Source organism: Chlamydomonas reinhardtii, chromosome 4 (assembly GCF_000002595.2).
Source record: "Chlamydomonas reinhardtii strain CC-503 cw92 mt+ chromosome 4, whole genome shotgun sequence".
NCBI classification, from domain to species: Eukaryota; Viridiplantae; Chlorophyta; class Chlorophyceae; order Chlamydomonadales; family Chlamydomonadaceae; genus Chlamydomonas; species Chlamydomonas reinhardtii.
Genome location: NC_057007.1, coordinates 3,001,151 through 3,022,663, shown reverse-complemented (window position 1 = coordinate 3,022,663; position 21,513 = coordinate 3,001,151). Strand labels below are relative to the sequence as shown.

The 21,513-nt window shown below is 66.2% G+C and overlaps 2 protein-coding genes across 4 annotated transcripts; one reads left to right on the top strand and one right to left on the bottom strand.

Moving 5' to 3' along the window:
- Positions 1-616: 616 nt before the first annotated feature.
- On the bottom strand, positions 617-4,658 carry CHLRE_04g225050v5 (uncharacterized protein). The gene is made up of 6 exons (XM_043061979.1): positions 4,320-4,658; positions 3,529-3,622; positions 3,138-3,245; positions 2,647-2,707; positions 2,306-2,368; positions 617-1,763 (listed from the first exon to the last, which is right to left on the bottom strand). Exons 1-6 carry the CDS (start codon positions 4,603-4,605, stop codon positions 1,689-1,691), a joined length of 687 nt encoding a protein of 228 aa, XP_042925331.1. The 5' UTR covers positions 4,606-4,658; the 3' UTR covers positions 617-1,688.
- Positions 4,659-4,798: 140 nt separating this feature from the next.
- Positions 4,799-20,764, top strand: CHLRE_04g225000v5 (uncharacterized protein). 3 transcript variants are annotated; one of them, XM_043061976.1, is made up of 18 exons: positions 4,799-5,054; positions 5,242-5,292; positions 5,445-5,522; positions 5,754-5,980; positions 6,216-6,807; positions 7,043-7,115; positions 7,337-7,827; positions 8,151-8,316; positions 8,435-8,563; positions 8,633-8,679; positions 9,189-9,318; positions 9,828-9,989; positions 10,328-10,921; positions 11,214-11,332; positions 11,575-11,629; positions 11,932-12,246; positions 12,492-15,055; positions 15,364-20,764. In XM_043061976.1, exons 1-18 carry the CDS (start codon positions 5,005-5,007, stop codon positions 19,508-19,510), a joined length of 9,990 nt encoding a protein of 3,329 aa, XP_042925329.1. In that variant the 5' UTR covers positions 4,799-5,004; the 3' UTR covers positions 19,511-20,764. The 3 variants fall into 3 exon arrangements, with proteins under 3 accessions (XP_042925329.1, XP_042925330.1, XP_042925328.1); XM_043061978.1 differs by lacking the exon at positions 8,633-8,679 and having other exon boundaries at positions 8,435-8,550; XM_043061977.1 differs by lacking the exon at positions 8,633-8,679 and having other exon boundaries at positions 8,435-8,550; positions 12,492-15,088.
- The last annotated feature ends 749 nt before the right edge of the window (positions 20,765-21,513 follow it).

The following is a 21,513-nucleotide window of genomic DNA, read 5'->3' as shown; positions in this document are numbered from 1 at the left end:
ATTGTCAGGGGAAGCGACTGACCAGGTCGACATCGCCCAGGCAACGATGCCCATCGCCCGACCACCCTCGCTTTTGACCGCCAAATTTGCTCGCCCCCTACCTCTTTGCTTGGCCCCTCCTTGGCCAGCCGCTCGCCCGCTCTTAGCCAGTCAGTTGAGGGAATGCCTGCTCCCGGGCCCGCTCCGGGGGCGCTCAGCGTGGGCTTGTGGGAATCGTGTGGGTCAGCCGCCAGCAGCAAGGCCGCTCGGCATGAACCTCCCTACCCCCGAGGGTGTCTGAAACCCCCAAGTTTCTGCAATCTGCGCACTTCCATCGTCAACCATCGCAGCTGTTGCTGTCTGTTGCTGCTGGATGCTGTTTCAGGCAGCAAAAAGGGACATGCGCCCGTGCCTTGCCTCCTGTTCCTGCATGTCTTCGACGCGTGCGCGCCCTCCGCTACGCGTCCTCCACGCGTCCCGCCTACGGCTACCAAGCACACCCGAGGCTGTGGTCTGGGACTACGCTGCACACTATGCCAATCTGCCCCTTACCCTGTCCCATCACACCCACGCCCGTGGCTGCTGCCAGCTCCCAGCGGGGCTGTGAGCTGTGGGGCTGCGGGGCGAGCGGCCAAGGGCTCACACTGTGTTACACATGTTTAAACAGCTGCCGCAACCCGCCACTCACTCGCCAGCGTGCAACCACATCCATGTCCACTTCTGATAGGAGTGGGGACAGCGGCTGGGGCAGGCTGGGGCCCCTCGGCCACATGGTTATGTGCCAGTCGACGGGCCTCTCGATATCCCTGTCAGGCGTTCTTTGGTTCCGTGTTGTCGTCTCACTCACCGCACCAATGCGCCCTGAACGATACCGTACCGTATCATACATCACTACCTCCCTGCAGGTTGCACCCTCCAAAAACAAAAGCATGAAGCTTTTTCAAATCAACACGTCAAAATCTCTCGTCTCTACCTGCAACTCCTGGATTGCACGACCCACGCTCCAAGTTGTTCACTCGCTCCGCTCTCCGCTCTCCACTACAACACAGCCCACCTGACCCACTGCCGGCCTGGCGTGGTTCCGGTACACGCTACAAAATTTTGCTGGGGCCGCCGCGGCCTTTCAACTGCCGGCCAACCGCCAAACCCTTCGAGCTCCCCACCCCTCCCTGTCGTTGCGTCGGGCCACTCCCAGCAGCGCTGGCGGCACCTCGTGCCCTTCCCTCCCTCCCACCTGGCAGGCCGGCACCACCGCCGCCTCCGCCCGTGTCCACCCCGCGCCACCGCCGCCTGTGCGGGGTGCTGCACACGCCCGGGCGTGCAGCTCGCGTGTCGGGCCGCAGGGGCAAGTACGGCTCCCGGCTGCACACACACACACACCGGCACGTGGCAACCTGCCAGCTGCTGCTGCGCCTGACCCCGGTGCAGAGCGCTGCCGCCACGCGCCGCTGCCATCCTTGCCCCGAGCCCGCTAGCGCCCGCCAGCGCCCGCCATTGTGCGTGCAGCCTGCACTGCCTGCGCGCCCGCCACGGCTGCCCCCGTGCGCCCTGCTCCTCCAGCTCCGGTCCTCCAGCTCCCCTCCTGCTGCTGCTGCTGCTGCTGCTCCTCCTCTGCCTCCGCTCCCGCTTCTGCCTAAGCTCCTCCGGCTGCTTCTCCGGCTGCTCCTCCTCCTCCCCAGCTCCTCCTCCAGCTCCTCGCCTTTACTCCCTCAGTCGCGCACCTGCACGTCCGCCGCCTCCGCCACAATGGGCAGCCGCGCCGTCACGCCCACCAGCGAGGAGGCCTGCGGGACGGGGGGGTGGGGTTGGGTGGGGGCCGTGGCAGTGGGTGTGTGGAAGTGGTGGGCAGTTGGAGGCAAAATGGCGAATGATGCTGCCCTGGCAGCATAAAATTGTCCTAGCGTGCTTTGGAATGTCCCCTCTTGAAGCACTTGAGGGATATTGCCGTTCATCGTTGGTAGTAACGCCACTGATGCTGCTAGTGATGGCCACGCGGGCAACAGGGAAACGCTGCAGCACAAAACCCGGTGTGCCCTTGCCCTCTGCCCCCACCGCGAACCCATCGCCCCCTGGCCCCCCCCTCTGGCACTGTATTCCTTGGTTGGGCGACGGAAACCTGTTTGGTTAGGCACGGGCATCTCAGCCCCCCCCCGCCCCAACAGCCCCAACTCATCACAGCCCCCCATGGTTCTGGGTCTTGGTTTCTTTGGAATTGGAATAAACTAGCTCCCACCCCCCCCCCCAAATTGCCCCGGGCCTTGCCTCGCTCCCCCCTTCCGACCCCCTCCCCCAATCTCTCCTCCCTTTCCTCCCTACCCCGACCTACAATGCCGTATGCGGCGCAGACCGACGTGAACAGGAACAGCGTGTTGTAGGCGGTGATGTAGGCCTGGGCGGGTAGAGGGGGGGGGAGGGGGGATAGCCATCCAGGGAGGGAGAGTGTAAGGGGAGGGAGGGATAGGTGTGCGGGTGTAGGTTGGGGGTAGGCAGCGTACGGAATGATCTTCTCCCTGCACTCCCCGCGAGTTGATTGTCTACGTTCTACCGCCTAAGCCGACAAAAAGAACACACTCCCCCCACCCTCACCCACCCAATCTACACCCCCCACCCACCCCCACCCCACCGTTGGGCTCACGCACATACCCCTCACCCACTCCCCCCACCCACCTGCAGTCCCAGGGGGTCGGTGGGCGCCTTCCACAGGTCGTTGAGGATGACCTGCGGGATACTGTGGGGGGGGGGGAGGGGAGGGACGAGGAGGAGGAGGAGGAGGAGGGGAGGAGGACGGGAGAGGTTGAGGACAAAGAACTGAAAAGGGGAGGGGCACCGGATAGGGAAGGGAGCCACATAGCGGTGTGGCAGTAGGGGTCGCGTGCAGGCCCCGCTGCAAGTGCCCACACGGCGCTGCCCCTGGTACCTCGACTTAGCAGCGGCGCCCGCACACACGCTCGCACACGCACACGCACACGTGCTGTTGGGGCCCCTCCCGTCCCCTCCCATCCCATCCCCTGTCAAGCGTCTCCGTGTCACTGGTTTATTGCTGGGAATGGTGCAAATAACCCCCCCCCTCCCGTGCCCCCCTTTCCCCTCACCCACACTCCCTCCCCTCCCCCCCCCTTTCCCCCTCCCTCCCCTCCTCCCCCTGTCCCCCCGCTCACATGAGCAGCACGTCCAGCAGCACCGCCTGCATGGCGTGGTAGCGCACGAAGCGCGGCAGGCCCTGGTTGTTCACAATGCCGGCGTAGATGGCCAGGAACACCAGGAACCTGTGGGTGGGGCGAGATGGGTGTTGGGTGGGGGGGAAATGGGTGTGTAGGTTGGGTTGAGTGGGTTGGGTTGGGGGGTTGGGTTGGGTGGGTTGGGGAGGAGGGGGGGCTTTGGGAGGGAGGGCGTGCAACCCATTGAAGAAACACGTAACCACACCCTCTGTTCACACCCGCACCCTCTCGACACATCCACACTTTCTTGACACCCACACCCTCCCGACACATCCACACTTCATGACACACGCACACACACGCACACAGACACACCCTCTCGGACACTCACGGCGCGAAGGGGAATGCGTGGTAGATGTACATCAGGGGGGCCACGGGCGCGAAGGCACGGGCCACGAAGGGGTACTGGATCATTATGAACTTGGCTGCAAGGGGGCGGGGGGGGGGGGCAGCCGTTCATGTGCAGAACGGAGTGGGGGTTATTTGCCCGAGCCCAAGGAAAGAGGGCCAATAGTCAAGAATCGTCCGGGGGGTGGGGGAGGGGATTGAGGGGGAGTTGGCGGTTGTGGGTAGGTGTTGAGGGTTGGAGTGCGTGTGGTGATGCGCGTGCGTGTGAGAGGGAATGGAGCACCGGGCATTTGGGCTTGGCTTGACTGGATTGGCTGAGAGCTGGGGAATGTTTGTAGAAGGTATTGTTGCAGCAGACTTGGCTGAAGAGGGCTGGGAGGGGGGAGGCGTGCGCTGGCGGGGTTGGCGAGCTGCACGCAGCTAATGGAGCCTGTGGAGGGAGAAAAGTGGACCCCAGCTGACAGCGTAGTCGCGCTGCAACACCCTCGACGCACCAACTGCGCGCGAGCTGCGAACGCAGCCGCTACTCGTCCCGCAATTGATTTGAGGTGGCAAACAGCCGTGTGTGAGCCTCTGGACGCGACACGGCGCTGCGCTAAGAGAGCGCGAGCGGTGGTACGGTGCCAGCGGGGCGTGAGGCTACGCGCGCTCGCGACCATCGACCTCCGCCTCGCATATCCCCGTGCTCGTTTCAGCAGCGCCTTCACGACGTCCACAACATGTGGCTATAAGAAAGACCACACGTAATTTGTTGGCCAAAGCGGGCCAGCTCACCATAAGGCAGGCCATCCAGCAGCGGCAGTAGAAAGGGTATCGACGCAAGGATGCGGTCACCAAAGTCGTCTTTCCCCCGGTTGTCGAAGAGAGAGCGCGCCAGCACCACCGGCCTGGCGGAGGGGCTTGGCCCATCGTTCTGCGTGCTGCTCGGCGCGGTGCGGCGACCGGGTAGACGGGGTGTGGCTAGTACAGATGCATACCTAGCTTGGCCTGGGAGTGCGCGGCGCACACAACGCGAAGCTTGAATGTTGCTGGCAGGGGACAGTGCGTGTAGGGACGTCATTTTGCTTGAAGCTGGCCCAAATGTCTTGTGTGTTGCTGGAAACGTTGTATTATATAACGCTTATATATGTCCTCGGACTATTTGTTCGGCAACTGCAGTAATGGAAGCAGAAGCTGCATGGGGCATGCTCGAGGTTCTCGCGGCTGAGCATGCGCTGCCACTGCCGGTTCCACAGTCGACATGTGAAGACTTTCTATTACCAGCGTTTTCGCGAGCAGATGGGTCTTACAGGCTCGCCCGTTTTGGTGCAAGTCTGCCAAGTAACTTCTCTTTGACCTAGCAAATTCTTACACCTTGACACTTTACTTACAAATGGAGTAGCAAGGCAGCGCGTAAGGCGCTCTTGCGCGTTTGAGCATTGACCCTTGGACGGCGTAAAGGCCGCTCTCACCAGAAAGAATGTTTAAGACATTTCGCAAGACAAGGGAGGAGGAATTGCAGACTGAAGAGTAAGCAGCAACAACAAAGCCATTTTGACCCGGCCCTTCCGTTCTCGGCAACGCTGCACGCAATGGCATTGATGCTGGCTTTGAGCTTTGGTGTCAAGGCATAAACTAGAAACAGACGAGCATCATGGACAATTGCGCTACGCTTTGGAAGGTGGGCCGATGAACGCCACACTCCTGACTGATGCAGGGACCTCGAGTTCTACCAGCCAGAGACTGGCCAAACCATCGCGCGTGCAAGGTGCGGGCTGGGGCTGGTGCATGGTGCTGCCGTGTGGTACACACTGCACGTCACGCGGGAACGCGCTGACTGCGGCGACATGTCGGTTGGAGACATGCCGGTGCCTCCACTTCTGGCCCCCCCCTGCCTTCGCCCGGCGTCCTGTCCCACAGCTTCAGCCATGAAGCTTCGGACGCAGAGGAGCAGGCTCAGGGCAGCGGCGGAGCCTGGATTAAGCGCGGCAGCATGAGGTGAGCCGGGCACGCACACGGGCACGCAGGTCGGTTTGCGCCCACACTGCTGCGGGGGAAATGGCAAACAGTCAGCAGCAGCTCTTGCAGACATCGTAGATAAAGGAAGTCAAAACTTAGTAGGCCTTTAAACCGCACCAACACTGATCAATCCGCGCCTCTGCCTTAAGACTTTGCCGATTTCAATACGTAAACTTACCCGCTTCCTGCTGGGCGGGGATGTCCGCGCAGACGCATTATGACCAAGCTGGGACGAGGCGAATCCATGCTGCATGGTGTTGGCAGCGGAGCAAGCGGGACAAGCGGCAGCGGTATGATAGGGCTTGGGGCTAGCACGGGCGCGGCAGACGGAGCTGGCGCCGGCCCCAGCCTTTTCCAACTGCAACGCGGCAGCGGTGGCAGTGCCGGCGAGGGCGGCGGCGGCGGCGGCATGGCGGCTCGCGCCTCGCCTACGTCGGGTGCGGGCAGGGCAGGGCGCGTGTGCGGGGCGAGGCACGTCAGTGGGGGTCGTGTCAGCGCGCGCGTGTGTGTGTGTGGGGGGGGGGGGGGACAAGGGTAGCAGCAGCATGCAAGCAGGGGGTGCATCGGGTGTTGTTTGCCAGTACCGTACGTACTCTCGACCAAAGCCCTGACCTTCCAGTACTCTCTGCTCATGCCGAGTCAATGCAAGGGACCAAACCCCTCTTCTCACAGGCACAGGCGTGCTCCGAAGCCTGGCGACCATGTTCCGCAACCCTGGCTCGCCCCGTGGCAGCGGCACGCTGCCCGCCGCCGCCACTCCCCTCTTCGCCGGCGGCGGCGGCGGCTTTCCTGGCCAGGGCGTCGCGGCCAATGGCGGCGGCGGCGGCGACACTAGGGGCGGCCTTCGCGCCATCAGCACGCCTGTGGGTGCGCCGCGGCCGGCAGCCGCAGGGCAGAAGCAGCAGAGCCTGACAGGCAACGGCATGACAACGACGGCGGCGGCGGTCATGAGCGAGGGCGGCGGCGCCGCCGCCCCTGCTGGCGGCGGCGGCGGTGGCGGCTCGGGGGATGACGTGGCGGGCGGCGGCAGTGGGTCGGGGAACGACGTGGTGGTCTACAAGGCGACTGAGTTCCTTGTGCCAGTGGAGCTGCGGCAGCGCCTGCTGGCTAGCGCCGCGGCCGCTGGTGGCGGAGCTGGTGGCGGCGGACGATCCGGAGGCGCTGAAGGAGCAGGGGCAACAGCAGGAGGAGCAGGAGGCGTGCTAGCGCACAGCTTGTCGGTGCCTTCGGCGGAGATGTCTTCGTCACTGCTGCAGCTGGTGGCGTGAGTGCCGTGTGCCTGGCGGATGCGTGTGTCGCGCCGTGTGTCGCGCCAAGGGCTAGGGGCCACATGCGTACACGGGTCGTGACGGCTTTGGCGCGGTGGCGGCGGCGGCGGCGGCGGTGGCCGCGGTGGCCTGCCAGTGTCACCGCTGACAGATGATGCTGCCGCCGGCACGGTCACGGTACTCGCTGTGCACCATCTGACAGGCGCTCTGTTCGCGCCCCTCCCCCCGCAGGCCGTCTCTCAGCCCCACGGGCATCGCCGCCGCCCCTGGGCTGGCGGGAGGAGCCGAGGAGCGAACCAGCACGGTGCGTGTGTGGGCGTGTGTGGGCGTGTGGGGCCACGGGGGGGGGTGACATCGCAGGGGGCATATGGGGCGTGTGCGGCCAGCAGCACGGCTTGTGTGGGCGAAAGGGCCGTGCGGGCGAGGTGTATGGTTCTTGCGGGCAGACTGCAGTACTTCAACTGGATGCGTGAGGGTCCAACGTTTGGCATTGTGCGCCTCCGGCTGCCCCCCCCCCCCCCGCAGGACGCGCTGCTGGCGCAGCTGCAGCTGCAGATCGCGGAGCTCAAGCAGGCGCAGGCACGCAACGCCGCGGCAACTGCAGCTGCAGCTGTAGCTGCAGCTGCGGCTGCGTCGGGAGCAGGCCAGGCGCATGCGCAGCCCCGGCCGAGGGCGCAGGGGCCACACCAGGTGCCGAGCGCGGGCTTTGAGTTTGCCGCGGCAGGGCACTCGACGGAGCGGCCAGCAGCACACACAGCGGGAGCAGCAGCACCAACAGCCGCAGGGCTGCGGACCGCTTCCCGGAATCAGCTCGGGCCGACAGCAACAGCAGCAGCAGTAACAGCAGCCGGCGGCGCTGGGGGCGGCGGCACAGGTGCTGGCGCTGGGGAGGGGCCGGTGACGGAGCCGGTTGCGCCAGGGGCGGGCTCGGTGGCGGGGGCGGAGGCGGGAAGCAGGAGCACGCTGGCGAAGCTGCGGCGGAGCGTGGAGATGATCCGCATCGCCATGATGTTCAAGTGAGGCGGGCGGGGGGTGGCGGTTGGCGGTTGCGGTTGGCGGTTGGCTGTTGGGGTGGCGGTTGGCGGCTGGGGTGGCGGTTGGGGCTGGGTGGGTTGTTGGGACTATTGGGGGTGCAAGGCAGCAAGGGTGCGAGTCCCACGATACCTGCCGCACCCTGACACGCCAAGCACTCCTCAGACCCTGCCACACGCCCCCTCCCCTCCCGTCTGCATCCCCTTACCCCCGCACCCTGCCCGCCCCGACCAATCCGGCCGTTGCAACCCTCCCGCCCGCTGCTGCCGCCGCCGCGCCTGCCTCTGTCCACCGCACCCAACCGCAGGGGTGCCAAGGGAACAGAGGCGCTGCGAAAGCGCATGTGGGACACTGACGGCTCGGCGGCAGGGGCCGGCGGCGAGGGCTCGGGCGGCGAGGGCGGCGGCGTGTCTCGGAGCACAGGCTCAATGCCGGAGCTGTCAAACATGGATCTGGTTCCGGGGCGGTTCAAGGTGAGGCAAAATCCAGAAATCTTGCGAGAACATTAAAAGAAGTAGTACGAGCGGGCTAGGTGTATCATTGCCCACAATCATTGCCAAGTTCCGCACTTCGCCCCTCCCACACTCGCAGCGCGGCCGCGTGCGGCGCTCCTCCATCGACGGGCTGCGTCAGTTCATGGCTCGGAGCTTCCTGGTGAACCAGGGCCGCCGCAGCTTGGACAGGGAGGAGGCGGCGCGGGCCGGCAGGTGCGGCGGGGAGGTGGGATTGGGAGTGGGGTTGAAGATTCCAGCCCAAACTGAATCGAACCCAATGCAAAAGAGCGGGCAGAGAGGTGGCGGGATGGGGAACAGGGAGGAGGCGGCGCGGGCCGGCAGGCGTGTGTGCATGTGTGTGTATGGAGGAAGGGGTTGGGGTGGGGGTATGTGCTCGAGCCCCGCAAATTAGGTCCCAGGGGGAGGGACAGGGAGGAGGCCGTGGGGAGGAGGCCGTGGGGGAGGGGCAGGTAACAGGCTGCACGGGAAAAGGCGGCGCGGCCCGGCCGGTGTGAGAGGAATTGGGGTGGTGGTGCTGGGCCGGATGGGAGGAGGGGTGAGGGCTATAAGAACTCAACCCAAAGTGCGCTGGGCTGTATTTCGACTTGGCTGGAAACTTTACGTTCACTGGAAGAAGGGGCGAGGATTGTTCGGTTGGGGGGGGGGCTTTAAGGTCTGTACAGTCCTGCGTGCTTCCGTCCTTGTGCTCTCTAAGACGCGTTCTGTGCGTTGTCCACATGGCACACGCACGCACATCACACACACACATCACATTTCTTTTCAACACACATCACATTACGTCACAACACAACACACCACGTCACATCACACCACACGCACATCACACGCAGGCTACTGTTCGATGATGACGAGGAGGAGGATGATGTGGGTCAGGCCGAGCCCGCGCCCCAGCCCGACATAGAGCCGGGCCTGCCCGCGCCGCCCCTGCCGCGCGCCTCCTACGAATACATCGCGGAGCGGGTGAGAGCGCGCGCGCGCGCGTGTGTGTGTGGCTGTGTGGCTGTGTGGCTGTGTGCGTGTGCGTGTGCGTGTGTGCGTGTGTGTGTGTGTGCGTGGCTATGTGTGTGTGTGTGTGTGTGTGGCTGTGTGTGGCTGTGTGTGGCTGTGTGTGGCTGTGGCTGTGTTTGTGCACATGCACGGCTATCACCGCACGTGAACGTCTTGAGTTCGTCCGCTTGGCGGCTGCGCTGCTTTCCCGGTCACGCAGCAGTTTCCAGGGCTGTTTGTCCAGCCGTCATCACAGTTCCCATCCACACACAAGTTGACACTCTTGTAACCCCCAATCTCAAATCTGTGCCCCAGCCCCACACGTGCTGAGCACTCCCTATTTGATTGGTCTTGGGCATATAACCCCCACCCCAGCCCCGTTGCTGTTCCCCCAAGAGCGCCTACCGTCTACCATGTCCTTGGCTAAACATGAGTGTAACCCTACCCCGCCACCCCCCACCCCCCACCCCCGACACCCGCAGGCTTCGGGGCAGCCACTGCCGTGGAGCGCTCAGAGCAGCCGGGCGTCTTCGATGGACGGCGGCGAGCATGCAGGCGCAGCCGGATCCGGATCTGAGTGTGCTTCCGGAGGCATCGGATCTGGATCCGGAGACGTTGTTGGATCCGGGGAGGGCGGCCCGCAGGTGAGGGCCATGCGGCCGGGTGCGGGCGAACGGGCGGGGGGGGGGGGGCTAACTGCATGAGCCCAATGAGAGGGATGACGCCGGCGGGGAAGGGGAGAAAGCCGTGTGTTAGAAAGCACAATGAAAAGACAGCGTGTGTGTGTTTGTGTGTGTACAAAGGGCGGCAAAGCGAGGCGGGCGGCGGCGTCCGGTACTCAGTGCTCGGGCGGGTGGTTGGGCAAACGCCTGCTGCGGGCTGTAGCTTTTTACTTTGGTACTGACCCCACGGACTGACCCCACGGACATGGACTGACCTCACATGGACTGACCCTGATGCCGTGTTAACCGGTGGCCCCCAGGCTCATTCACAAGTGCCGGCGTCGGAGGCTTCCTCGCACCCACACCAGAACCAGCACCAGCACCCTCAAAACCAGCTCCACCAAACCCATCACCACAGCCAGCACCCACACCAGCACCCACACCAGCACAATCAGCACCACCTCTTGCACCACCGCGAGCCTCAGCCCTCCCGCTTCGCGCCACCCCGGAGCGGCGGCGGGGCAGCCGCCGCCGCCGCCTCTGGCGCTGGCGCCGCCACCGTCGCTGGCGCTCCCGCTGGCGCCCCCCTCGGCACCGCCAGCGGCAGCTCACCTGCTGCGCCCGCACCCGCACCCGCACCAGCACCAGGCGCCCTGATGCCCCTACCAGGTATGCCCGCCGGCGCCGTCGGGGCACTTACACAACCGCCGCCTCCACACCAACAGCAGCAACCACAGCACGCACAGCACGCACAGCCCACTGCGGCGGCGGCTGGGCTATCGCTGGGCGGCGGCGGCGGCGGCGGCGGCGGCGGCGCGGGGGCCTCCACGTCTGCTGCGTCTCACCGGCGGTCTGTGGAGATCGACACCATCAACCCGCTCAGCAGTGATGCCGACATCGAGGAGCTGCTGCAGGTGAGGGGGTGGGAGGGAGGAAGGGAGGGAAGGAGGGAGGGGTTTAATGTATAAAAGGGAGGGGGCGATGGGGTTTGGCTGTTTGATATAGAAGAGCACAAGGAACCAACGGGGCAGGGGTAGGGCGTAGGTGCGCCGCACACCGGCAGCAGCAACAGCAGCGGTCCGGGGGCCAGGGCGGCTCCACCCCTGAGGGCCTCACGCCGCATCGCCACTCATCTGCTGCAAAACAAACCTGCAAAACAGCTCCTGAACTGCAATACCGTACTGCTGAATGACTCTGCACCAACAGGTGGTCGGCCGGAACAACAGTGTGGGTGGCGGCGGCGGCGGCAGTGGGTCCATGCAGCGGCAGCGGCGGGGCCCCTCCGGCGGCACAGCCAGCGGCGGCGGCGGGCGCATTGTTGTCAGGTGGGGCTCGTGCGCGGAAAGGGAGTGTAGTCGAAACCGTTGACAGGCAGTAGGCAGTAGCAGGAGTGCGCGCAGGCAGGGCCCACTGCTTGCTTGCCGCGTTACGTTAGTCTTATCGGCCGCGCACGTGTCGGCCTGATCTTGTCCGTTGCTCTACTCCACTCACTGTCACACACACACACACACACACACACACACACACACACACACACACACACACACACACACACACACACACACAGGGCGCGGGGTGGCAGCAGTGGCGGCGGCGGCATGGCCCTGGACGTCGACATGCAGGTAAGAGACCTGACAGGGGCGCGGGGACTGTGGGGGAGTTTTGTTTTTTTGGGGGGGGGGGGGGCGGGAGGTAGCCATTCATGGGCAACGGAGTGATTCAATCACAAGTATGAAGTGCCGACGTCCACGGGGGGGAGCTGGTTACTGTGCTACGCATACCGCATCTGCTGTGACACGTTGTCGGGCAATGTCGCCCACCATGCAACCGTGGCGCGCTCAACAATACAAAAACGGATTGATGTCAGATGCCCCACCTCTTGAAGCAAGTTGTCAACTGTACAGAATGTCATGTCTCTCTGCAGGCGCCCGCAGAGGTCTGCCCCATTGAGCCCTCGCCTCCCGGGTCCGCCCGCGGCAGCGGACTCGTGGCCCCCTCCCAGCAGCAGCCCTCGCCGCCGCAGCCCTCGCCTCACGCCACCCAGCAGCCTTCTCCACAACAACCCCTACGCACACAGCCCTTGCACACACAGCCCGCGGCGGCGGCTGCGGCGGCTGCGGCGGCGGCGGCGGCGGCATCGCCGCGCTCGCCGGCAACGGCAACGGCGCCGCCATCCACGCCCGCCGCCAGCCCGGCGGCGGCGGCGGCGGCATCGCCTGGAATCACCCGTACCGTGCAGGTGGGTGGGCTGGTTGGTGATGCATGCAGCGGGAGCAGCAAAGGCCGGTCCTGCTAGCAGCGCACCATGAACATCTTATACTTGCCTTCGACCATTCACTGCTCCCCGCTGGCTGCAATCCCATTCACCTCTCGGAGCACACAACACCAATTTAACGCCCTCTCTTTCTCGTGCTCGTTGAGCCTCAACACACAAACCAATCTTCCTTGTGCTTTTTCTCCAACACACAAACAAAACAAAAACAGATGCTGCTGTCCAAACTGAACTCGCTGCCGCCCGGCCTACGAACCGACATCATCATACAATTGGCTGCCCAGCCCGAGATGCACGGACTGCTGCATGTGACAATCGCAGCTCCAGCTACAGCCGCCTCCGCAACCAGTGCGACTGCTACAGCCTCGCCTGCATCGTCGCAATCGACTCAGGGTCTGGGCTTCGGCACACCGGCTGCTACAGCCGCCGCCGCCGCTGCCGCCGGGTCTCCATTGGCCTCAGCAGCTGCTCGCAGCCCCGCGGCGGGATACGGCAGCGGCGGCGTCGGAGGTGGCGGCGCCAACGGTCCGGTGGTTGGACTGGTGCGGCCAACCGCAACCGTAACCGCAACTGCCGCAGGCTCCTACTTGGGGGTCGGGCCCTCGCTGCCGACCGTGCCGGAGCTGTCGACCAGCTCCCAGGAATTGGTTGAGACGGCAACCGCTAGCCGCAACCACCAACCGCTCCAGCGTGCAACCACCATGTTCAGCACCATTGGCGGCGGCGGCGGCGGTGCGCCCATTGGCATCGGCGGCGGCGGCGGCGGCTCGGCATGGTCTGGCTCGCTCGGCTCCTTCCCCATTGCGTTGCAGCGCTCGCCGACCGGCGACTTCCGTACGTCGCCGTACAACCCCTCCTCCCTCCGCGCGGCCCTTGCAGCCTTCGACATCGTCCCTGCCGCAGGCGCGGTCGGCGGCGCCGTCAGCAGCAGCGGCGGCGGCGCCACCAACGCCTCGGTCGCGACGTTCACCACCGCCGGCGGCCCCGTCAGCCCCGTCCCCAGCGCCGTCAGCGGTTCCGGCCTCAGCTTTGGTGCCTTTGGCCTCGGCGGCGGCGGCGGCGGCGGCGGCGGCAGTAGCAGCTTCGGACTGCACCCAATGCTGCAGCCGTCGCCGTCCATGCCACACGCCAGCGGCTTTGCTACAGCCGGAGCAGGTGCCGACGCGGCGATGCTACAGCCGCAGCTACTTCAGCGCGCAGCCACTTCCGCCCGCGGCGCCTCGGACGCGGGCAACGGAAGCGGCATGGGTTTGGGTGCGGATGGCTCGCGAACGGGCCGCCGCCTCTCCAGTCGCAAGCACCTGCAGCCTTCAGATGCCTTCCTCTCGGGCCTCACCCCCGCCTCCGCCAGTGCTACAGCCATGGCTGGCGGCGGCGGCGCGCCGCCGCCGCCGCCGCCGCTGCCGCAGCGCTACAGCCACAGCGGAGCGCCGGTGTCGCTGGCGCCGCCACCGCCGCAGCAGCAGCAGCGCACCAGCTTCGCTGGCCTGCCGAACGCGGCATTCCACAGCGTGGGCGGCGGCGGCGGCGGCGGCGGTGCCGCTGGCGGCGACGTCACCGGCGGCTGGCTTGAGGCGGAGGCGGTGGGGGCGCTTGTTGCTGGAGCGGCGGCGGCGGTGGATGGCGGTACGGTCTTGACTAGCGGCCAGAACGCAATGTCGCTTCTAGCGACGCCGTCGTTTGGGCGCAGCCTCTCGTTTGGGGTGGCGTCGCTGGCGGCGCCCGACGTGGCGGCGGCGGCGGGCGCCGCCGCCGCCAGTCGGGGCCTGAGGTACCGTCCATCCCGCAAGAACATGTACGAACCATCGGGGGAGGAGGTAACGCTCGTGCATAGCACCAGCAGCAGTCTCACGGCGGCGGCGGCGACGGCTGTGGACGGCGTGGGGGCCGCTTCAGCTGGCGGCGGCGGCGGCGGCGGTGGCGGTGGCGTGCAGCCGCTGTGGCCCATCCGGGAAGTTGGTGCCGAAGTGGACGCGAGCTCGCCTCGTGAGGGTGCCGCGGCGTCTGGTGCTACTGCTGCCGCTGCTACCGCGGTGGTCGTGCGTAAGGCGGCGGCGGCGGCGGCGGTTGGTGGTGACGCGCTGCTGGAAAGGCTCGCCGCGGAAGCACCAGGAGCAGGGGCTCCGGCAGTGGCTGTAGCAGCAAGCAGGGGAAGCGCTCCTCGTGTTGGCGGTGGTGCGGCGCCGCCGCCCGCGGCAGTAGCCGCGGCGGCAGGCAGTAGTGCTACAGCCGGTGGCGGCGTTGCGAGCGTGGGGGCAGGGATTGGTGCAGGCGGGGTTGATGTCGATGTCGGGGGCGGCCGGACCTCTGACGCGTTGGCACAGGCGCGGCGGCAGATACAGGAGCTGCAGCAGCGCAAGAGCAGGCTGCAGCTGATGCAGCACGAAAGCGCGGCGGGCGCTGGCAGTGGGAACTCTGCTGCTGCTTCTGCTACTGCCGCGTCAACGTCGGCAGCAGTAGCAGCCGGCACGGCAGCAGGCGCCCGGTCTTCAGAGATCTCTGCGTTCGCGGCGCCTGGCGGCTCCGCTGCCGCGGCTGTAGCAACCGCCGCCAGCCCCAGCTACAGCTCCCCAGCCGGCGGCGCCGGCCTGGCAGTGAGCGTTTCCGGCGGCGGCGGCGCCGCGGCGGCGGCGGGGTCCGACGGGGACAGTGTCCAGTGGGACAAGTACGGCCTACCGCCTGGGTCGCCGGCGCGGGCCCGGTCGGGGGCTTCGCAGCAGGTGGCGCCGTCGTCACCGTCAGCCCGGCTGGTGGCGGCGGTACTGCGGCCTTTCAGGTGCGTGGCCTTTCAGGTACTGCGGCCTTTCAGGTGCCCGGTGCGGCATACGAGTCGGTGCCAACGCCAGTTCACTTTGGGCATGCCAAAGGCCGCGCCCGTGTGTTTGGGTGTCGCGTGCCCAGGGCCCCGCGGGCGCGCTGGTGTGGGTCTGAGCGACGGCTCTTCGACGGCTGCCGCACGGACTGCACGGACCGCATGCAGTTCGTTAGCAATCAGACACCAACGGCATCATTATTCCATACACATAAGCCCAAGCATTGTTTTTTGCCTGAACCTATGTGATTGGCCTTTCCGAATTCACGCAGGTCACCTTCCCGCACCGGCTCCCCCGCGGCCTCGCCGCGCCACTCCCTCAGCCCCCCGACCCAGCGCACAGCCGCCTCCTCCACAGGCCGCGGCGCAGCCGCTGCCTCCACCCCCGACGGCGGCGCCAGCCCCCTTGCCGGTAGCACCCCCTCGGTGCAGTGGAGTAAGTACGGCATTGCCTCGCCACGTGCCAACCGCCAGACCGCGCCCGCCGCCGCCACCGCTTCACCCACTACTGCCGCCGCCGCCACCACTTCACCCACTACTGCCGCCGCCGCTGCTGCCGGTACTGCTACTGCCGCAAACGGCAGTACCAAATTCGCGTCAGCTTCGACGGAAGGCATGGGCCCCGCGGCGGCATCGGGCCCCGCGGCGGCATCAGCGCTGTCGCCTGCGGTCACGCCGCGAGCGTTCACGAGCGGCATTCCAACTGCGAGCAGCGGCGGCGGTGGTGGTGGTGGTGCTGGCGTTGCCGCAGGTCTGACTCCGGGTCGGTCGCCGAGCTCGCGGATACCGGCGGCACCGGGCACAGCCGCTGCGGCCGCTGCACCAGCACCAGCACCAGGACCAGCGCCAGCGTCAGCGCCAGCGCTAGTACCGGCGCCAGCGCCAGCAACAGCAACAGCAGCAGCGCCGGGCAGCAGCCGTGGTGGCAGCGCCGCAGGCATGGGCATTGCCCCATCGCCACAGACTCAGCCGCCGCCATTGGCGGCGCCAGAGGTGACGGTGGCGGCGGGTCCCACGACGGCGGCGGCGGCGGCGCTGGCGGCGGCGCGGCGGCAGCTGGACGAGCTGAAGCGCTTGAAGGACGAGCGGCGGCGGCGCCAGCTGCTGCTGCAGGATCAGCAGCAGAGCCAGCAGCACGATCAGCAACAGGGACGCCGCAGCAAAGACGAAGCGGACAGTGCGGCGGTAAACCTGTCCTTCTCCTTGGGAGGCGCCGCCGCAGCAGCAGCCGCCGCCGACCACCACAGCGTTGCCGCGGACCGCCGCCAAGCGGCTACGGCTACGGCTACTGCTGCTGGTGTTGGTGCGTCGCCTGCTGCTGGTGTTGGTGCGGCTGCGGCTCCTGCTACTCCTAATGCTGCTGGTGTTGGTTCGGCTACTGCTACTGCTGCTCGTGTTGGTGCGGCTACTGCTGCTGCTGCTGGTGCTGGTGCTGGTGCGGCTGCGGCACGAGCAGGTGGCAGCGCTGCGGCCCGCGGCAGCCCGGCGACGGCGCTGCACCTCCCCCTCCCTCCACAGTTCGCCCTTGGCACCAACTACCACAAACAACCCAGCAACAACCACCACAACAGCACCGGCGGCGGCGGCAGCGCCGGCAGCAGCGTCGACTTTAGCGTCGGCGCGGACGCGGACCTCGCCGGCGCCTCATCACCGCAGCCTCTGCATGGCATGGAGCCGACTGCGGCGGCGGCGGCGACGGCGACGGCGGCGGCGGCGGCTACTCGAGCAGCGGTGCCTCGGCCGCGGCCGCCGCCGCCGCTGGTCGTAGGCGCCCCCGCCGGCAGTGTTGGCAGGTCCGCCAACACGCCGCCTCTAGCGCTGCCGCTGGGGCCGCCGCCGCCGCCGCTGGTGCTAGGCGCCGCCGCCGCCACGGCAGCAGCTGCTGAAGCCGCCAGCGGCGGCGTGTCGGCGGACCTGCCAACGCTGCCGGCGGAGCCGTCGTCCATTGTGACGACGCACAGCGGCGGCGTGCAATGGGAGCGATACGGCCTGCCGCCGGGCTCGCCGTCGGCGCAGCAGCGCGCGGCGGCGGCCGCCACCGCCAACGGCTCGTTCTCAGGATCCGCGGCGCCGTCATCGCCGCGGCTGCGGCTGGCGGCCTTGATGAGGCCGCTGTGGGACTCCTTCTCGCGCTCACGCAACGCCTCGCCGGCGGCCTCGCCGCGCGCGACCACGGACACCGGCGCGGCACCGTTTGTTCCGCGGCCTGTGGCGGCAGCTTCCGTGGTGGAGCCCCCTGCGCCTGAGCCCACTGCATCTGCGGGTGTTTTTAAATCGGAGGATGGCACGCTAATGGGGGTTGCCTCAAGCGCTGGCTCCATTGCCGGCGCGCCGGTGAGCGCCGGCAGCCGGTCCGTCAGCGGCGGCGGCGGCGGCGGCGCGCCTGCTGCAGCTGGACCTGCTGCCGCCGCTGCTACAGCTGGTTCCGGTGCTGCCGCTACTACGGCTTTGGGTGACGGCACTGACCAGCAGCAGCAGCAGCAGCAGCAGGAGCTGCAGCTGCAAGGTCACAGCTCTGGCAGCGTGCAGTGGGACAAGTGGGGCCTGCCTGCCGGCGGCCACAGCAGCGCTCCCGGCTCTCCCAAACCCACACGCGGCCTCCGCGGCGGCGCCGCAGCCTCGCGGCAACAGGAGGCGGGAGCCGCACCCGACTCGCCCTCCGCATCCTCCGTCCGCGCCGCCGTCGCCGCCAGCTCCTTTGTGGGAAGGATTGGCAGCCTTTTGTCGCCGTCACGCCTCCGCCGCGGCTCCACTGGCGGCGGCGCCGGCGCTGTTGGGTCGTCTGGGCTGTCGGGCTCACCGCTGGCGTCGCCTCGTGCCTCGCCTGCGGTGCACTGGGAGAAGTACGGCCTACCGGCGTCGCTGCGTGCGTCGGGGCCGCCTGCTACAGCCACTGCTACAGCCGCTGCTAATGCTGCTGATGCTGCGGACGCCGCCACCATCACCACCACCGCCGCCCCCGCCGCGGCCGTGGACGGCATGGTAACCACACGGCTCCGCCTGGGTAGCATCGGCAGTGGAGGTCGCACCATGGGCAGGGCTTTGCCGGAGCCGCTGGCGGCTTCCGCGGCTGCAGCGCAGTCTGCCACCGCCGGCCATGCTGCTGAGGCCGCAGCAGCAGCGGCCGCATGGCAGGGGGCATCTGGTCAAGTCGGCGGCGCCGCCAACGAAGATGACGACGAGGAGGCGGCGGCTCAGATGTTGGCTCAGCTCCAGCACCTGGCCGAGTTGCAGGCGCAGCTGCAGGAGCTGCATCAGGCGCAGGAGGCGGAGGAGCAGCGGGAGAGGGAGCAGAGGGAGCGGGCGCAACAGCAGCAAGGCCAGGAGCAGCAGCAAGGCCAGGAGCAGTGGCAGCACGTGCAGCAGGAGCAGCAGCAGGAGCCGGAGGCGCGCCAGCAAGGGCAGGAACAGCAGCAGATTGCTGCGGCGCAGCACGCGCTGCTGTCACGCCAGGAGCAGGAGCGGCTGTTGACGGCTCGTCAGGCGCAGGCACAGGCACGGCAGCACCTGCTGCAGCAGCAGGGTCAGCAGCAACAGCAGGGGCGGCAACAGGGGCAGCACGGCTCGCCTCTACCCCACGGCGCGCCCCGCTCTCCCGCATTCAGCCACCACCACCACCACCACGACCATCACCACCATCAAGGACCCGGCCAGGAGACGTCGCACGAGCACACGCCACGCAGGCGGCGCACGCGCGAGCTGCTGCCAGCAACGGACCAAGTGGTGGAGCGGGCGGCTCGTGCGTGGGGCGAGGCCGAGGTGATCGAGGTGCCGCAGCCCGACCTGACCTCCTGGCAGCCCCTGCCCGTGGCGGTGCCCGTGGCGGGCACCCCCGACGACTCCGCCGGCGGCGGCTACGGAGCCGGCAGCTTGTACGGCGGCAGCGGTTGCGGTGACCGGTACGGCAACGATGGCGGTTACGGCAGCGGTTACAGCGGGTACGGCTCGCCGGCGGTGCAGAACTTGCAGGGTTTGCAGCCGCATGGGCAGGTGGCGTCCCCGGGGAGCAGCCTGGAAATGCGGGCGGCAGCCGGGCAGCACCTAGCCAGTGCTGGGCAGCCGCCCGCAATGTCTCCTGGGTACGGCACTAGGGTGCCAAACCAGCTGTTCGCAGCCACCACCGCCAGGCCCTCGGATGGCGGGCTGGCGTTGCCAGGCGGTTTCGGCGCCGGTGCAACAGCCGGCGCCGGTGCTGGGTCGCCGTATGCTCGTGGGCCGCTGAGCAGCCCGCACGGGCTGCTGGCGTCGCCGCAGCACCAGCAACAGTACCAGGAGCAGCAGCAGCAGGAGTACGGCAGTGGCGGCGGCGGCGTGTCGCCGCAGCTGTTGCGGCAGCTGGCGGATGGCAGTTGTGCAGTGAGCCGGGCAAACATGTTGTCGCATCCGGTGCAGCTGGATAGCGACTGGGAGCCCTCATGAGGAGGATCTCAGGATTGCGAATGAGCATGTGAGCATGAGTGGTTGGATGCAAGAACGGAAAACAAATGTGTGAGAGGAAGTAGAGAGATGGCTGTGATGAGGTCTGGGGTGAGGGAAGGGAGCGGTGTGTTGGGCGATTCCGTGCACGGAGAGGCCCCGTTATAAACTTTATGCCGGCACGGTCGTTAAGCCGTGAGAAATAAGTCCACATCTTGCAGCGTGGCAATACGGTATCATGGAGTCCAGTATTTACCTTGTGTGCGCGGAGCGAGGCCCGGTTGGGGGTCGGGAGGACTTACGGTAATAAGAAGCAATTACGCTAGTCCCTTAACGTGCTGGGCATCAAGGCCCGGTGTGAAGGGCTACGGGTGCTGTTGGCATGGGGGTGTTAACACAATCGCAATAATGACACCGGTAGCTTTCCCGTGAGGCCGCGTTTCGCACTGACATTCGGGGATGCGCGCGCTTCGCGACCAAACCCATGCACCCAAGCCATTGTTGTTGACTGGCTCCGGCTCTGGTTTTATGCGCGCGTCCTGAATCCTGACTTGTTTCGAACCCGCATGACAAATGTTGTATATTCGGACTGCTTGTAGCCCCAACTGCGGTAGCTCTGGCCACGCCCTCACAATCTCAGACGGGCTTTTGCATTACTTGCATAGCACCATACGTACAATCTAGCCACTGGCACATGACCCGTGAGCCTTCGGCTGGGCCTCTGCGTGGCTTGGATACATGGCCCCTATCTGTCGCTCGAGGTTTGACATTGGCACATGGCACACAGTGAGGATTGTTGCGTAAACAAAGTGAATGGGAGACGCAAGCAAACAAGGTAGGTTTATGGGGTGCCGGCCTCGAGCGGGTTGGGTTTTTGACGGCGGGCACGAGGCGGGCCTGTCTGCTTGTGTGTGACACCGACAACGTGTATGACGACTTTGCAGCTGTGCCTTCAATCGTGCACATGTTGCACGCATGAAGCAATCAGGGTTTGCACTATTCATGCGCTGTGATTGTGCTTGCTTTGTCTGTTGGGGTGTGGACTTCGGAGGAAGGTGAAGGGAGCCAGGGGTGGAGGGAGGTCAGAACCTGAGCAGCTGTGGTGTTCGGGCCTAGAGGATGCCGTGAAAGGTGAGGGACACACGGTAGTGTTGTGAATTGGGCCAAGTCAGGCAAGTGGGCAAGAGGAAGACGTCCTGCGGGAGGGGGGAGGGGGCAGCATGGGCAGGGGGGGGGTAGGAAACAAAGTGCCAGACCCCATGCCCCGAAATCCCCCGGGACCCCCCTTGAGGGGACGACCGACCCCCCGCCGGACAAAACCTTGTTGTTCAGGGGTTAAAACCCCTCCATTTAATACCAAAGTAGTGTCAATCGACTCCTCTTGACGAGCACTATCACTCCGTGCCATCAGCGGTCCTGTTCTGAGACTTCGGTCAAGGCGGGATCCTATCCATGGGAATCCTCCCGACCCAGCCCACCCCGTGCTCAACTCTTTGCCGCGTGACGAATGGACAATGTGCATCGGCAGCCTTGTTAGACGTGAACTCATGCGCATCAGCGCTTCAGAGCCCAGCTGTGTCAGTGCGCATGTGTTGAATGTGGAGACATGTCCCGACATGTCCACGTCCGGACGCGCAACTTAGCCCTCCCACGCTTGGTTTGTGCTTATTACGTCATAACGTACACATATGAGCCTCGCACTGCTGCGTTTGGCCCCTAGTTCTGCTTGTGGGGCGCTTCCCGAAATCCGCCAGGATGGGCTCCCGAAACCCGACGGACCCCCAGGGACGAGGACCGACCCCCCAACTTTGGCGGCCCAGAACTTCCTCACCAGACACCCCCTTAAAAAACTAAAAGTACGTGCATAATGCTCTCCTAAAGCTCTGTAATTTTGAGCATGGGGTAAGAAACTGAGCTTTCTACCCCCCCCCTGGCATGGGGGCCGATAGCAAGGACGAGATCTGGGGCCCGCGGCCGCGCGGCACCCTACCGGAGCTGCAGTGTGT